Consider the following 17,929-nt stretch of genomic DNA (forward strand, 5'->3'; position numbering starts at 1 on the left):
AAGATATTTTGAGGAGTGTGGCTAACCGGGCGGTTGCTGGTCCCCATTGACCATAGTAGGAAAAAGACTATTATGGAAGTCACTGGGGTACATCAACTGTTTGGTATACCCACATTCCTCCAAATAACTTTTATTTTCAACAGAAGAGGGAGACTTATTCGGGTTTGAAACGGCTTGAGAGAGTAGGCTAAATGATGACAATTAAAAATGTCCCTGTTAATAAAACAACAAAATACAAAGAGTAAATCCCTCACTCTTGACTGAGAACTTTAATAGTAGCTTTAATAAGAATCAATGTACAATTTATACAGTGAAGTCTATGTTGTGTTTTATTTTCATATTTCATATGGGGGGGGGGGGGGGGGGGGGTCCTACAAGTCATTGTGCCCAGGGGCCTCTGAACTCTTAATCCGGCCCTGGATACTGGACAGCATCATGTCGAGAATTGCTCTACAATGTGACGGTAAATACTTTTTTTTTTTTCACTGCCCAAGGACGAGCATTTGAAAAATCTGTGGTTAAAATGAATCTTTACCATGATACCACAGCAGTATTTAATCCTAAACTTTTCCTGTTACCTTTATTTTACTGACGACTGCTTCTCAAATATCGGAGTTCAATGCAGGATTCGCAAACTGCTTGCTCTTGAAAGACGGTGTTCAAAATACTAGTTTGCAGTTTTACATTGTGTATGCCTCCTGCTAACTGGCTAAGTCATGTGATCACTGTCTTACTTAAATACAATCAGCTGTGGGCCACAAAACTATGTCTATTATGTCGTTCTCACTACTTTGAGGAAAGATTAAGCATGGAGCAAGATTTGTTTTACCAATGTTTATGTTACATCAGTCATTCACGCTAGAGCTCGGCTAATGTATACATTGCATACATGCACTGTTATTGATACAGTTTCCACGTGTTCACCGCAATATATTAGAAACATGCTAATAATAAAGTAAATAAAATGAATACAAGTAAAATAATCGGTTGATGGGCATGCACTTGTTAATGCTGATGGTGAGGAATTGCAACATCTCATAATGTACCTCAAACTGAGTAGCCTAGTGTATCACTGAAATGTCCTGCTCGAGTCGTCCTTGCGATGGAGGTTTGGGTTGAATAACTAGTAGCCTAGTTCTTCTAGTGTTTCAACATCGGACTCGCGCTCAGATTGATATGGTAAAATCGACGTCATTGTTACTGTTACTGTGTTTAGTTTACGGTGTAGGAAGCCTCAGGACACGCAGAGGTGTCGTTGTTATGGCAATGGGAGTTTTTGTTTTCGACGCTTGCTGTACGCAGTAAACCAATCACAACAGACTGATCTGTCTGGCCAATCAGAGCAGAGTAGCTCGCGGAAAGGAGGGATTTAGAGAGATTGATTTTTTTGGCGAGTCATTTGAGAATCATTGAAAATGTGGTGATGTGCAAATGTATATGAAACAGTTTTTTGACCTTTGATGCATATAAACCTGTTGTAGGAGACTCAAAAACAACATTAGGAAACTTTAAAATAGCATAATAGGGGCCCTTTAAAGATTCTGATAAGATAGAATATATCCATTACATTGTACTAGGGCTGTCACAATATAAGATTTCACAATAACAATATTATCAGGGCATCTATAGAAAAACAATGTTATAAGTTAAATTCATCTTTAACTTTGTTTATTTAATTGAATCACACTCAAGATACGATTGTAGGGAAGTGTAAAAGAGTTTGTACACAACTGTACAAAAGTGTACAAAAATAACTTAATGCTAATCTGCACTTCCTGCAGAGTGGGGTTTCTAAACAAAATCCCAAAAAACTCTGGCGAGCTAACTTTTTTTCCCCCGGTGCGGGTAGTCTCACTTTCATCTGTTATCTCCTCCAATTATTGGCAGCAACATTAGCTACACACTAGTTACACATTTTTTTCTGTTTTATGATGGGTGGCAACCAGCGTTAAGATCCAATATCACTGCCTACTATTTTGGAGTGCCAACTGTTCTGGATTATTTATGATATTATTGTATGTGCAGCATTAACATAATCAGTCTTTTTCATTTTTAAAATATCATGGCTATTGCGGCACCTCTACATCGAACAAAACAATCAGCCTAGCAGCAAGACAAAAACTGCAACAGTAATATTACTGTAACAATTCATATTAACACTAAAGTCCTCTAAAGTGATTTTCACTGGCCACGTACACACTGTCACAGAAGTGACAACCTTATTTAAATATGAGAGTGACTTTTGTTTGTGTACAGAACACAGCTCACTACCAAAATTGATGATTTCTCTTCTATGTTTGCCATCTTCTGTTTTTGAATGACGTTATATTACAGCGACCAAAGACTTATGTTCGGCAATTTTAACCAAACCAATGTCGACAGAGGCATCATGTTTTATATTTGCAGCTTCACAGAGCATTCTCTTGCATTGTTGTCATGTCCACATATTATAAGCATCTTTGGGCTTGCTATTTGGGTTTAGTGATTCAGTTTTGTTGCCTGAATTTTGGGAGTTAATTCAGTTGTAAAATGCAGTTGTCACTCCCATAAATTACTAAACTGTGTGTACAGAACAGGATTAAGCACTAAAAGGTGTGACAACCGAATTTAGCTGCAATGTGTACAGTATGTAGCCACTAAAATCGATAACTGAGATGCAAGATGGTGGCAGTTGCTTTTGTATGAAACAATAGAGCAAGTATTAAAAGTAATACAAGAGGCAAGAAAGAAGCACTGTCTGATATTTCAGTGTATAATGTGAAATATCTGACCACTGAATACAGCAATTAACCAATCGGAATCGATCATTACAGAGAGCAATGCAATAATATAAAGCTATCACACTGCCAGAGATTCACAGAAAGTCAGTGAGTCTGTTAACACAACAGCGTGTTCAGGAATGTCCGTACATGTGTTGGTCCTCTCTGCTTCTGATTAGGAGATGATTTTTCAGAAGCGCTCTGTTCATAAACACCTCTCTGGGCACAGACTCTGATTAGCTCAGTTGGTGACGTGCTAAAACTGAGCAATTGCAGGCTGAACTGAAGCAGGTGTTTCAAAAGGCTTTGAATTCTTTATCTCTCTCAGTGGGATATGATGTTTTTGAGCCATCTGCTTGCAGGATACTGTGGTTCTCATTACCTACCGTGGCCTTTCATGTGAATTTATTACTTTAATGGCTGTCTGTGTAAAGTCGCTGTGTCACACATAATCTACTTTTGATTTTAGCCCATTTTGAGAGAATTAAGACAGGAAATAATCGGGGGAAAGAGGGGAAATGGAAACTATAGGCCTACATTCTGAAAACCAGATTCGAACCAATGCTGCTTGAATGCGCACCACAGCTTAAAAACATGGGTGATGTCGGTAACACTTTATTTTGATGGTCCCTTTTGAATATTCTGTTGACTATAAGTACCTTTGTAACTGCATGTCAACTGACTCTCATTAGAGTATTAGTAGACTGTCTACTTAATATCTGCTAACTCTTTATTGTGATTCTCCACAACAGACATTAACTGAATATAAGTAATTTTGCAACTACATGTCAGCTTATTCTAACCCTAACCCTACCAGTCTACTAAGGCCTCATCCACACTACTGCATTTTAGTTTAGAAACGGAGAATTAAAACGAATACGATCTCCGTCCACACCAGCATTTTAGCACATTAAAACGGCTGAAAACGCGGATCACGACGTGATCATTCACCAACACTGGGCATGCGCGTGCCGGTGTAAACAGGCGCATGTAGGCAGTTATAGCATTGCAAAATGCATAATTTACTTGCACAACAGCTGCTAGCAAAGTAACGCTTGTACTTCGTTATCCATGTTGCAGTCACTAACGTTACGTAGTCCATGCTGTTTTTGTAGGTTTTCTTCCCGGGGACGGGTCATGTGATGGGTGGCTGACGAATCAGGGAAGGATACGCCATGACTGATGACACCCAATCATAGAGCCGAGCGTGAGCCTCTGCGTCATCGTTTGTAAAGTCCTCCGTTTTGACCGTCTTCACTAAAACGCCCTCTGGAGATTCAAAACGCAAAACGGGGTTGGCAGCGTTTCTAAACTTCTCTGGTTTAGGTGTTAGTTTTCGACATTGGCATGTGTTATGCTGATACTCTAAAACGCCGTTCTAGAATTACAAACTTCTTCTCTTTATAGCAGGAAGATGATGTTCATTCATCACACCACGCATCAAAACACATTTCTGCAGTGATGTAAGCAAAGTGAAATTTGCAGCGGGGTGAAGTGATGTAAACAAAGTTTTGATGAAATCAAAACTTTTGATGAGATCCATAGCAGGCCGTACTATAAAAAAGTTTACATCACTGCAGCTTGCTACATATTTCATCAAAAGATCATCAGAAAGTAGATATTGGTATCTGCTGTGAGTATACGAGTGCCACTGTTTCATTGACATAAAGGAAGTTGTGCTGGTTAGATCTTCATGCCACAGATGTTTCTAACTTATGCCACTCTGATTTACACAGACAATTCATCAAGACAGACTCCTGAGTGTGCCGTAAAGTGAGAACTCTCCCGTGCAATAGGCATATCACATACAGGCACACCACAGGTGTTCCACAGCCATCACTGACGTTCTTTTATTTGGCTCACAACTGTAACTTAAAGGAAACAGACAACCTGGATATGGATTTATGTTCTTCTTTCACAGAATTTAAATGTGCATAAACAAAAAGGGACCCTGTTTCAGTTTTGTTTATGTATATGTTTGTTTGTTTGTTTGTTTGTTTGTTTGTTTGTTTGTAAAATTAAAGCAAAGATCTTTCAGAAGTTGTTTCTGAAGTTTGGTGATACATTTGAGCATATGAACCAATCTATTTTATATAACGGTTATTTCTGATTTTCAAATTTGGTTGGTTTTGCAGACCTTCTGGACACATCATTACATTGATAAGTGGCAATAAGTGACTTTCTAAAAGAGACATTGAATCATTAATTCAACCGATTTGGTCAAAAACATTGATTAATTCGGGAACAAAGCGAGTGACTGGCTTTATGAGTGAGTCATTTAATCATTCACTTAAGTGAATCAATCAAAATACTGTTTCGTTCAGGAATGGAAAGCCTGTGTGTTGGCAAAAGACTCTCAATGGTTATTTTGGCTGTGGATAGGTTTAGAAATACTTTCATTGGCAAAGCAAAACATTTTCAAAGTAACTCCCATATTAAGCATCAAATGTAAGTGTCAGGAATCAATCAGACTCATTCACAACCACAACACAAAGACCACACTCACCCGAATACTAATCACCTGCACCCTGTCATCAATCTCAGCAATCACTGAGCACTACGAATGAACACACCTCACCTCCAGTCCCTGTCGAACCTTGAACTAGGAAAAACCGACTAACCTGCTCTCTGTGCATTTTAGACTATTGTTCCCGAACTGTTCCAGTCTGTTTCCACAGTACACCCTTGTGATACGTATCTGTTTCCCTCGACCTGGGATCCCACACTCTCCTTGGTGTCCATGCCCTGCGTTCCTTGGATTGTGTTTCATACCACATTCAAGCCTGCCGTTTTCATTCTCACAGTACCTGTTTGTGCATCTGAACTTACCTGCTGTCCTACGAAAGCTTCATTAAAAGTTATTCTGAATCCTTCTAACCTTGTTATCCGGGTGTATATCCTGACAGAAGGTTCGACCAAAACCGCTATGGATTCAGGACAATCCGATCCAGGGACCAATCCAGCTGAAATTCCTCCGCTCGAGTTTGCTGCAGCGATCCCCACTTCCGCATCTGTCGCTTCTTCCCCGTTGTATATTTCCAGTTCTATGGTGAAACCAGCGCCCTTCTCTGGCCGGGAAGAAGATTGCAACGGATTTCTCTTTCAATTATCTCTCGCTCTAGAGGTACAACCATACCATTTCCCTACTGAGCGTTCAAAAATCTCCTTCATCATTTCACTACTATCTGGCTGAGCACTTCAATGGGCAGAAACCATGTGGAATCAGACAGGACCGATTACCAATTCTCTTAAAAATTTTGTAATGCACTTCAAAGAAGTCTTTGGTTGTCCCATAGGTGACTCATCAGTTTGTGAACGGTTATATCACCTCCAACAAGGCCAAATGTCTATCACAGACTATGCTTTGAAGTTTAGAACCCTTGCCGTTGCGAAGTAAGTTCAATGGTAATCAGTCCCCTCAATGTTGCCCCACTATCCACCATCGTATCTTTGATTTCTGCTGATGTTATCATTTCAGTTACATCCCTCATCGATTCAGGGTCAGCGGGTAATTTCATCTCGGGCAACCTCTACCGGCAACTTCAACTCCCGAAAACTCTCTCCCCAACCCCATTCACAGCCAAATCAGTGCACTCATCACTGAGAAAAGCCTTGAATCCTGGGTATGTGAAACACAGAAAAAAAAACACGTTAAGAGTAGGCTGTTTGCTCGAAGAACCATTCACTCCTTGGGTGTTAGAAAATTCCACTTCCACAATAATTCTTGGTAGACCCTGGCTCATCCAGCATAATCCCAAGGTTTCTTGGAATAACAGAGATATTCTACGCTGGGGTTCTACCTGTTTCCCTACTTGCTTTCCAAAACTTCCAAAACCTGTCCCTTCTTCGCTCAAGACTATCCCCATCGCCGTGACATCTATTAAGGGCCCTTGAGAAAAACAGTCCACAGCAATTCCCCCGTGTTATGCCTCCTTTACAGACGTGTTTAGTCCTGTGAAAGCCTCTCATCTTCCTCCACACAGACCTTGGGATTGCGCGATTAACTTGGAACCGGGTAAATCGTTGCCCCGCGGTCACATTTATCCACTCTCCATCCCAGAACAACGAGCTATGGAAGAATATATACAAGAAGCCTTGAATCAGGGGTACATTCGTCCATCAACTTCTCCAGCAGCATTTCTCCAGTTTCTTCTTCATGGCAAAGAAAGATGGGGGCCTAAGACCTTGCTGCTCTTAACAAGATCACCATAAAGTTCCGGTACCCACTTCCTCTTGTACCCACATCACTCGAACAACTACGAGGTGCTAGTATCTTCACCAAACTAGACCTCAGGAGTGCGTATGATCTCATTTGGATACGAGAGGGGGATGAGTGGAAGACTGCATTCATCACCCCCTCAGGCCACTACGAGTACCTTGTTATGCTGTATGGACTGGTCAACGCCCCTTCTGTGTTTCAAGATTTCATGAATGAGGTACTCCATGATTTCCTCAACAAATTTGTGATTGTTTATATCGATGACATTCTAATCTTTTCCCAAGACAAATCTGCACATCCCTCCCATCACTCCCTCTTCCTAAAAGCAGAGAAAGTAAGTAAGTAAGTAAGTAAAATTTATTTATAAAGCACTTTTCACAGATAAAATCACAAAGTGCTGTACAATAGAATAGATAAAACAAATAATATAAAATATACAAATGTAAAATTAAAGTGACACTAGTGAAAACCCATCAACCAAAAGCCTTCATAAACAAACATGTTTTCAGATCCTTTTTAAAAGAGACAACAGAGTCTGCCAGACGCATGGACAAGGGCAGGGCGTTCCACAGTCTGGGAGCAACAGACTGAAAAGACAGATCCCCTCGGGTCTTATAACGAGTCTTAGGGACTGTAAGCAGGTTCTGGTCAGAGGACCGGAGACTGCGGCCGCAGGAATACGGCTTCAAAAGGTCCAGGATGTACTGTGGGGCCTGACCATTTAAGGCTCTGAAAGTGAGCACTAAAATTTTAAAATCAATCCTGAAGTTTACAGGGAGCCAATGGAGAGCCGACAAGACTGGAGTGATATGATACCTTCGAGGGGCACCTGTTAAAAGTCTAGCAGCAGAATTCTGAACAATTTGCAATTTGTTCAGAGCAGACTTGTTCATATAGGTGTAAACAGAGTTGCAGTAGTCGAGTCTTGTTGATATAAAAGCGTGAATTATCATTTCCAGATCCTTTTCTGACAACATTTTACGAATTTTAGAGATGTTCCTAAGATGATAAAAACAATTTCGGACGAGCTGTTTTGAGTGTGTCTCCAAAGACATGGCCTGGTCAAACACAACCCCCAGGTTTCTGATGCTGGATTTGACAGAGGAGCCCAGAGAGCCAAGATGCTGTTGGATCAACGGGATCTTATGATCTGGCGCAAAAATCAGCGTTTCAGTCTTGTTCGAATTTATCTGCAAGTAGTTAGTGGCCAGCCAATCTTTAATGGAGGACACACACTCTAGGAACAAAGATAAACGATGGAACTCAGCATCATTAAAAGAACAGTACAACTGGACATCGTCAGCATAGAAGTGATATGATACATCCTTGAAACAACCGATAATTTGACCTAGTGGCAAAATGTACAGTAAAAACAAAATAGGACCCAAAACAGACCCTTGTGCCACTCCGCAGGACAAATTAGACACATCAGACTGTACATTGTTTACAGCAACTTTAAAGGTTCTGTCATGAATATAGGAAGAGAACCACTGAAGGACAGATCCTGATAATCCCATCTCATTATGAAGCCGATTGATCAGTATACTGTGATCCACGGTGTCAAAAGCAGAAGTCAAATCAAGAAGTACAAGTACAGTGTAGCGGCCAGAGTCTGCTGCCATCATCACATCACTAGAGACTCTTATAAGGGCTGTTTCAGTGGAATGTGATTTCCTAAAACCAGACTGAAAAGTATCAAACAAGTTGTGCTGCTCCATAAAGGAGGTCAGCTGGCATGCCACTACTTTTTCCAAAATTTTGGAGATAAATGGAAGTTTAGAGATGGGCCTATAATTATTAGGTTCCAAAGGGTCAAGATTGGGCTTTTTAAGGATCGGATTTACGATTATGGCCTGTTATGGTCTTCACATCCTGTAGGCTGACAGGAGTGAAGGACGACCAAGACGACCCCGATGAAATGCATTTTCCATCAAGAAGCAGTTACCTTCCTTGGGTATATCGTGAGTAAGCGGGGGGTACAGATGGACGATGGAAAGGTTGCATCAATCACTTCATGGCCCACGCCGCAAACAGTAAAAGAACTCCAACGATTCCTTGGCTTTGCAAATTTCTATCGCAGATTTATTAACAACTAAAGTACCATAACTTCTTCACTTACCTCTCTTCTGAAAGGGAAACCGAAGTCCCTGTGCTGGGACCCCGAAGCAGACCACGCCTTCCAAACTTTGAAAAACAAATTCATCACTCCTCTTCTACGTCATCCTAACCCAGATCTCTACGAGACAGCTACGAGAAGCTATGAGACAAGAACCTACTCCACCGGAGTGCCCTGACACCCTCACGTACGTTCCAAACGAATATCGCCTACCTCTCATCGAATCCGCTCATTCGTCAGTTGGTACGGGTCATCCTGGAGCAACACAAACTTACACCCTTCTACAACAACAATATTGGTGGCCGGGCATGAGAGAAGGAAGTACAACGTTTTGTCCAGGGATGTCAAATTTGCGCTGTATCGAAGATTCCACGTCACTTACCTTCTGGGAAACTTTTACCTCCTCAACGGCCATGGTCACATCTTGGCATTGATTTCATTACTGACTTACCTCCATCAGGAGGCAACACCTGCATTCTCATTATAGTCTACATATTCTCCAAAGCCTGTAAACTGATTCCCTTGCCGGGTCTCCCTACAGCTCTTGAGACAGTCGAGAGCCTCTTCAACCAGGTTTTTCGTCATTTTGGCATCCCTGAGGACATTGTGTCCGATCGAGGACCCCAATTTATCTCACGGGTTTGGAAAGCTTTCTTTTCTCTTCTCGGAGTAACAATAAGCTTGTGTTACGAGGTTCATTGTTATGGGAAGAAGGAGGCGGGAGCCGGCGAACATTTAAAATGTTTAATAAATAAATAAACAAATACAAAAATGAAAGCATAAGCCAGCAGCCCCTCGCAGACGACTGCTGGCTAGACAAAACAGAAACAAAACACAACATGAAATGAGGCCTGTTCCTCTATCGATCTACACTGTCGTCGCTCCTCCTTTTATGCCTCCGTAAGAGATACGATACCGGTGCGTCGTGCAGGTGTCGCTCATCAGTAATCACGCCACCAGTCTTGCGCCGTTCTCTCATGTCCCTCGTCCTGCTCGCCACAGCTTGACATCGGGGTACCATCTTCGGGTTAATGGGCAGACTGAGAGAAATGTTCGAGAGATAAATTGTTTCCTCCACACGTTCTGATAAAATCATCAAGACACATGGAATCATTTCCTCGCCTGGGCAGAATACGCCCAAAACTCCTTGCATCAGACCACCACAGGACTAACTCCCTTCCAATGCTTCCTTGGTTTCCAGCCGCCAGTCAGGAATCAATCAGGCTCATTCACAACCACAACACATAGATCACACTCACCCTAATACTAATCACCTGCACCTGTCATCAATCCCAGCAATCACTGAGCACTACAAAGGAACACTCCTCACCTCCAGTCCCTGTCGAACCTTGAACTAGGAAAGACCCACTAACCTGCTCTCTGTGCATTTCAGCCTATTGTTTCTGAACTGTTCCAATCTGTTTCTACAGTACACCCTTGTGATACGTATCTGTTTTCCTCGACCTGGGATCCCACACTCTCCTTGGTGTCCATGCCCTGCGTTCCTTGGATTGTGTTTCATACCATATTCAAGCCTGCCGTTTTCTGCAAGAGAAAAGACGTTCATTCATCAGTATTATTCTCACAGTACCTGTTTTTGCATCTGAACTTACCTGCTGTCCTATGAAAGCTTCATTTAAAGTTATTCTGAATCCTTCTAACCTTGTTATCCGAGTGTATATCCTGACAGTAAGTTACTCAGTATTAACTTCTTGTTTATTATACTGTTGTGTCAAGACAATATCAAAATCGCAATCATGTCCAATTTTGTTCTCTATTGCAAACTAATTACAAAATTGCAGGTTCAGCACTTGCTTGCTTGTAATATTGCTTAAATAAGTTTCCTTAGTTAGAAAGTTAATAAAATGTCAGTGAAATCTTTTTAATAAATGAAATAAAAGTTTGCAACTGAATTTGACAGCCAATTGTCACATGTTTTTGTTTTGTGTGTGTGAAATATTAACTTTGATACTTGGGTGGTTAGATAATGACAACATTTTCTGTTTAATGAAAATGACTTGGATGAACAAATTTAGACTTGTGAATGGTGCTTTCCGCTGTTTTTTTCTGTTTTTTTTTTTTTTTACTTTAAGTTAATTTTTCTTATGTTTTGTCAAGTTGCATTGAAAATCCACTTGGCTGAAAAATCATAGGAGGCATGTGAATAGACATGACACATCTAAATGTTGTTGACAGGTGTTTAGTCCTTGGCAGCCACCCACAGTTTATGATATTGCTGTTTCTCTATAGACATCATTAACTAAAACAACAAAGCAAATGTGTTGTGCAGGTTCTGAATTTAAACAAGTTATTACAAAGCAGAGTGTTACCTTTACTTTTTTAGTTCTCAATTGCAAACTAATTACAAAATTGCAGGTTCAGTTAAGACGTGTCTGATTAACAGTGACAAGCAGCAGAGGAATGAGCAGAACATGAGTAATCCGGTCATGTTCACACACACGCACACACACCACACAGACGTCCAGTAATTTCAGTAAAAAATTCAGAAGTGCTGACTCAACATGCATACACATACTGTAGTCTCTCTCTCTGTCGCTCTGTTTAAATAACCTCTCCCACTCTCCCTCCTCTCTCTTTGATATCTCAGAAGATGCAAACTGTTGAAGATAAAACACAAGCACACACTCTGAGCCCACCAGGCGGGTCAGGGCTGATTGATGTAGTCCTAAGAGAGAGCATAACATCCCTGAACTCCCATCACACTCAGAGGAAGAGAGAGAGAGAGCTGATATATTTGATGATGGAGAATGATGAGGGGCATTTATTTTCATTTAGTCTTAAGTTATTTCTGCAGTGGGTTCTGTGTAGCGTCTGGCAAGCAGATGGGTTAAAGTGTGTTACGCTTGCACGTACACACACACACACACACACACACACACACCTATGTGACAGTGAAAAGAGCTTCCAGACTTTTTATATGCGTTTAGAAGCGAAGACTGATATTTCTCACTGCTGTTGAAGTCTCTGTCGACTGCAGCCAAGGCCTTGGCTCTTTTCTCTGTGTGTGTTTCTGTGTATGTGTGTGAGAGGGACTTTCAAACTAGGTAAGAGCTCATTATTCTGCCATCTCTGCTGCTTTCTACTTGGAAGAGATTAAGATCGAAAGGGAAGGAGGGAAAGAGAGAATCATGATGATTTTGTGCAATGGAACTCATTTTCCCTTTTGTTACCTCTGAGAGTTTCCTCAAATATCATCACTCTGTCATACTTGTCGCTTTGTGTGTGTGTGTGTGTGTGTGTGTGTGAGTGTGTGTGTGTGTGTGTGTGTGTGTGTGTGTGTGTGTGTGTGTGTGTGTGTGTGTGTGTGTGTGTGTGTGTGTGTGTGTGTGTGTGTGTGTGTGTGTGTGTGTGTGTGTGTGTGTGTGTGTGTGTGTGTGTGTGTGTGTGTGTGTGTGTGTGTGTGTGTGTGTGTGTGTGTGTGTGTGTGTGTGTGTGTGTGCGTGCGTGTGTGCGTGTGCGTAAAATTATGTGCTGGTCAGGTTTATGATTGACAATATTATTAGCTTATATAACAGAAGTCGGTGGAAAGGCGCAACTTGAAAGAAAATCAACCATATGTATGTATGACTGTGACAGTTGTTCCAGTAAATATATTTATACATTTCAAGTGAAACACCGTTCTCTGTTCTGTCTATGTATTGTTACATGAGCATATAGTAATCTTATCCGTTTTTAGTTGTATTTTTTAGTTAATTTTAGTATAGTTTTAGTTACTTCTATAATAACTTCCATTAAGTCATTAATAAACTTATATAATGCAAACATTATATAATAATGGCAATTATATAACTGTATTTATCTAATGAGCTGTTAAGCATTACATAATGTAGAGCTGTTTAGTAATGTCATTAATTCACTTTTTTATAAAGCGCTATGCTAATCAACATTTAGAAATAAAAATTATAAACGTACAAACAGATCAGATTTTTTAATCGTACTGAGCCCATACTTTTGAACGTTAGTGTATAGCCTACTGTGTATACATTTTAACTGTAAACATCCATTAACACAAGATGATAAGCATTTGAAAATGCGCAGTTAATCCAGGCAGCAGAGTCATGCAGTAATTTGTGGTGATGACTTTGTTTCAGGGCAAATCATAAACTTTTCTTTTATTGATTCTTGCTGTTTTACTATAGCAGCTCAGTTAGCTGTTTCGGATGGCTGACATATGCTCTAATTGGCATGTTGGCTTTAATGAGAGGATTTCTGCTTGTTGATGGACTGCTTCGTATAATTAGAGTGTTTTTGAATTAAACATGCTTAAGATTTTGTGTATCATCTTAGCTTGGCCCATAAACGTTGCATACAGTAATATAATTGCCGTTTAAATGCATATCGTGAACTCGTTTTTCATCTTCCCCCCTTTTTCTAAAATGAACAATGGCTCACTTGAGAGATGAATGATGAGTCACTCGAGACATCTTTGTCTTCTTTCCACTTAGCACAGGTTTGCAGAAGCGTTTTTATTCTGATATTGGATCACACACTCATTCACATCACAAACAGTTCAGAGATATTTTGCAATGCTCGCCACGACTCGCCAAGTGGAGGCCACTGTAGAGCACTGGTGTGGCTGATGGATGGCGCTCAGCGTGGGGTAAACACAACGTTTGGCATCTGTGTCAGACACACAATCATTGGGTGCAACCCGGAGTTCTGCCAATCCTCTGTTGGTTATCCGCTCCTTTGATATCAGCCGAGGGCTTCTTTCCCACGTGGGTGTAGTCTCATCATGTCAGCCTTTTGTTTTCCCAATGAATCCATTAAACAAACCAATCACAAGCTGTTGTATTTTTACACTGCCGGTTGCGTCAAGCTACAGGCTCACATCAGCCTCTTCGTTCTTCATATAATCCCCCACAGCTGCATTTTTTGAAGGGAGGGTGTGAAATCTTTGGAAGATTTAACGGCAGAGGTCTTATGATATCAAGGCTCTGAATCACTGACCCATCTGGAGAAGTCGTACAACATAAATAAGCAGTACGCCCATTACAACACCAAATCAACTGGTGACTGTAAAACAACTAAAGACGCCCCACATGAAAGTCTCTGTTAGTGCTGGACAGAGTAGATCATAAGACTTAAACCACAGTGGAATAATAACTAATAATTCCCCAGACGGTGAGTTGTGATTCATGGGCTAAGGGATTACGTTCATTGTCTGTTGCTTTAAGGTGTTACGACACCTAAGGGCTGGATCACATGATTCAACATGTTTTATGAGCATCTCCTTTTACATTAAAATTATTAAGCCTGAACTAGCAGGCATGGTTTTGTCTTGCCAAGCTAGTTGAAGTAACAGATGTCTACCTGATTCTCCTGTTTTATTACATTTATTTTTTGCTGATGTAACATAATGCATTTACATTGATTGGTTGAGTGAATGACGTTAAATGTTTTTGTTTTGACTTCAATTCAATCTATTAATTTAGATGTTACCTCTATCAGGGTTGGCGGCTGTAGATATCACACAACGAAGGAGAATTCAACAAGAACTATATTTAATAGCAAATACTCAGGAATATACAGAAATGAGAAAATCACAACCACATCAGCATAAACGCAAACGAGAACGAACAAAGAACAGAGGAAACTAAGGGCTTAAATACACAGGGAGACATAATGATTGACAGGTGAACATAATCAGTAACCAAGGGAACAAACTAGAGACTAATCATAACTCTGACATTACACCCCCCTCCCGCAAGGCACGTCCTCGCGCTGTACAGTCCAACTGAGGAGGGAGGGTGGGGGCTCTGGAGGCGAACGAGGAGTAGGCGAATGGAGGGAAACAAATGAAGGTGATGGTGGGAGAAACCAGGGTTGTGATGATGGTGGGAGGAGCAGGAGTAGTCATGGGGTGCAGAGCAGAGACTCAGGACACAGTCAGGATGAGTCAAGGGAGGGGCGACGAGCATCTGAGGTAGAGCCAGGGCGACAAAGGACTGAGGCGGAGCAACCAAGGACCTAGTTGGAGCCGAAGGGAAGTTGGAGCTCGACAGAACCGGAGGGACGAAGTGTAGCTGAAGGCCCTTAAGTCCATGGCACAGGCAGGGTGACATCTGACCAACGCGGAGCCAGAGGGATGAGGGAGCCTGGTGGAGCCATTAGGACGATGGTCCCAGATCAAGTCGATGGAGGGAAGAGCCAATGTGGAGCCGAAAGGTTGACAAGCCGAGGTGGAGTGATTTGCTCAGAGCCTCGAGGCGTAGCCAGGGGATCCTCTTGGCTGGGCGGAGTTGGAGACCTGAAGACCAGAGGCAGATCCACACAATAAAAACCACAAACGTTAGTGGAGAAATCGAGGTGCTGAAGGTAATCAGCAGAGGTGAGGCTGACAGACTGGCCTGTTTTGGAAGAGGAGGTGGGAGAGGGAGGCTAACTTTGGAGAGACAGGAGACTTTGAGCAGGATGGAGACACAGGAGACTTCGAGTTGGGTGGGATCAGCAGGGACGGGAATCAGGGAATCCTCTTCCAAATTTTCTTAAATATTTGCAGAGGCCAGCTTCAGCTCACTCAAAGCTTCGGTGTGTGGGCGGGGTTTTCCTCCATGCTGTCGTATTCCACAAGCAGTTCCACTGTGATGTACGGTGTTGCCGGCTCATGCACCTGGTCAGACTCTCTGTGGGGCTCGGGCTCTGTGGTTGATGGTTGGCTCAGTCCTCTTCTTTAGCGCTAGCTTGTGCATTGCGGCAGACTCTGGCTCTCCGTCTTTGGTGGGCTCTGGCGTTACTTACGTGCAGTGTGTGGGAGGTGGCTGGCTGGGGCTCCAGGTCCGGAGGGGGGCTGGTGATGTCCTCAGTGGGGCAGATGGTGAATGCTGATCTGTTATTCATCAGCACCCACTCCACATATGCGGCAAAATCTTCCTGAGGATCGTTAAATGCAAAGCGAGCGTACCGGATCCGGAACGGTCCTTCTGCTCAAGGCAAAGCAGTTGGACGGCCAGCAGGTCCATGGTGAGCGGGGAGAAGAAGAAAAAAAGCTGCAAAAATAAATCCAATTCTGGTTCGGCTGTAGAAATCGCACAACGAAGGAGAATTATGTTAAATAGAATTATACATATTATATTTCATAACAAATACTCAGGAACATAAAAAAAATAAGAAATCACAGCCACATCAACATAAATGCAAATGAAACCAAACAAAGAACTGAGGAATCTGTGGGCTTAAATACACAGAGAGACATAATGATTGACTGGTGAACATAATCATAATCAAGGGTACAAACTAGGGACTTATCAGGACTAAACTGAGCCTCAAGAAATAAACATAACTCTGACAACCACATAACGCACATTATTTTCCAATGAGAGCAGTAATTGATTTTTGTTTATACTTTAATCATTTAGGGCCCTATTTTAACGATCTGAAACGCAAGTGTCAAAGTGCAAAGCGCAAGTAACTTTGTGGGCGGATCCCGGCGCTGTTGCTATTTTCCCGGCGAATAAATAACTCTTGCGCCCGACGCAAATCTAAAAGGGGTTGGTCTGAAGTAGCTTCATTATTCATAGGTGTGGTTTGGGCGTAACGTGAAATAAACCAACCAGAGCGTCATCTCACATTCCCTTTAAGAGCAGACGCGCTTGTTCCATGGCGGATTGCTATTATAACGGCGGATTTGCCTGCGCACGCAGGAGCAGTTCACAGCCGAGGAAACCGACGTTCTCGTCAGGGCCGTAAAAGACAGAGAAGTGACATTGGGGATGATGGGAGAAACCCACCCAAATTAGGTTAAACAGGCGTATAATTTGGGTAAATGTGTAGCCTAATCTAGATTTTTTTATTTTTTTTTATCTAGATAGATCTTTTTCACATCTTCACGGACATACCAATGATTTCCCTCGTGTGTTAATATTTTTCCTTGTAATAATGTATGATTTGCAAAAATGAAAACTGCTGCATCTGTTTATATTAGAGAATCAAAGTGGATGCGGGTTAACATTATGGCCAAGCACGCGCCCTTAAAATACCACATCACTAACGCGCAACGCGCCACTGTCTTTAGACTGTTTTTTTCTTGGTCAATGGCGCAATTGCTTTCTAAAACTGGAAAATAGCACCAGTGGAGTTTTGCGCCGAAACACGCCTCCTCTTTGCGCTGAACCGCCCCCGCGAGCGCAAGTTCATTCCCTAATTTACCGACGTGCGTCTGTGGAGGGAAAAGTCCGCTGTGCGCGGGTGCAAAATAGGAATGATACATGCGTCAGTGTTCAAAGTCAATTGCGCTGGGTGCAAGATAGGGCCCTTAGACTTATATGTAAAATGATAAATATATAAAATAAATCTCTACATTAGAATATGACCAGCTAGATCGATCAGGGTCCATATTTACCAAGCCTCTGAGAATTACTCACAAGAACACTGCTAAGAATAGACTTAAGAGTAAAAAAAAAATATTTGCGAAAATCTGCGCTTAAAATTTAGTTATTAAGCATCTCAGTCGTAATTTAAGTGAAGTGTGGGACTAAATCGAGATGATTCACGACACTTTGCTGTGCCACAAACAGGATTTGGATGATGACATAGGCATGGACCAATCACTGAATAGATTTCTTTATTTAAGAATATTCTCTGATAAATTCACATTGAATGGTGAAATTCATATTGAAAGTTCATAGTGAAGTTTATATTCAACACACATTTGACAATAAATAATTTTCAAGAGAATACATTATGATTTACACATTGGAAATTAAAGATAAACACATTTTCCACCATGTCTTAATTACAAATTTTAAACCAGTGTGCTGTTAACGGACCTATAGGTGGCTGATTATATCATAAAATCAAGGCTATATATATATC

At 41.5% G+C, this 17,929-nt stretch overlaps 1 protein-coding gene and 1 long non-coding RNA gene across 2 annotated transcripts in view; both read right to left on the bottom strand.

The window, feature by feature from the left end:
* The window catches only part of LOC306996212, a 1,114,438-nt gene that overhangs the window by 417,261 nt on the left and 679,248 nt on the right, over window positions 1-17,929 (bottom strand). The window lies entirely within an intron of this gene.
* Window positions 15,312-17,929, bottom strand: part of efnb1 (ephrin-B1) — a gene marked incomplete at its 3' end in the record, with an annotated part of 50,220 nt that continues 47,602 nt past the window's right edge. Inside the window, exons 5-6 of the mRNA XM_079605554.1 lie at window positions 15,857-15,944; window positions 15,312-15,365 (exon numbers count right to left, since the gene is read on the bottom strand). Coding sequence (XP_079461680.1) covers window positions 15,312-15,365; window positions 15,857-15,944 — 142 coding nt within the window. The remainder of the gene's footprint in view (window positions 15,366-15,856; window positions 15,945-17,929) is intronic.

Source organism: Phoxinus phoxinus (assembly GCF_949152265.1).
Source record: "Phoxinus phoxinus genome assembly, chromosome: 3".
Classification (NCBI taxonomy): domain Eukaryota; kingdom Metazoa; phylum Chordata; class Actinopteri; order Cypriniformes; family Leuciscidae; genus Phoxinus; species Phoxinus phoxinus.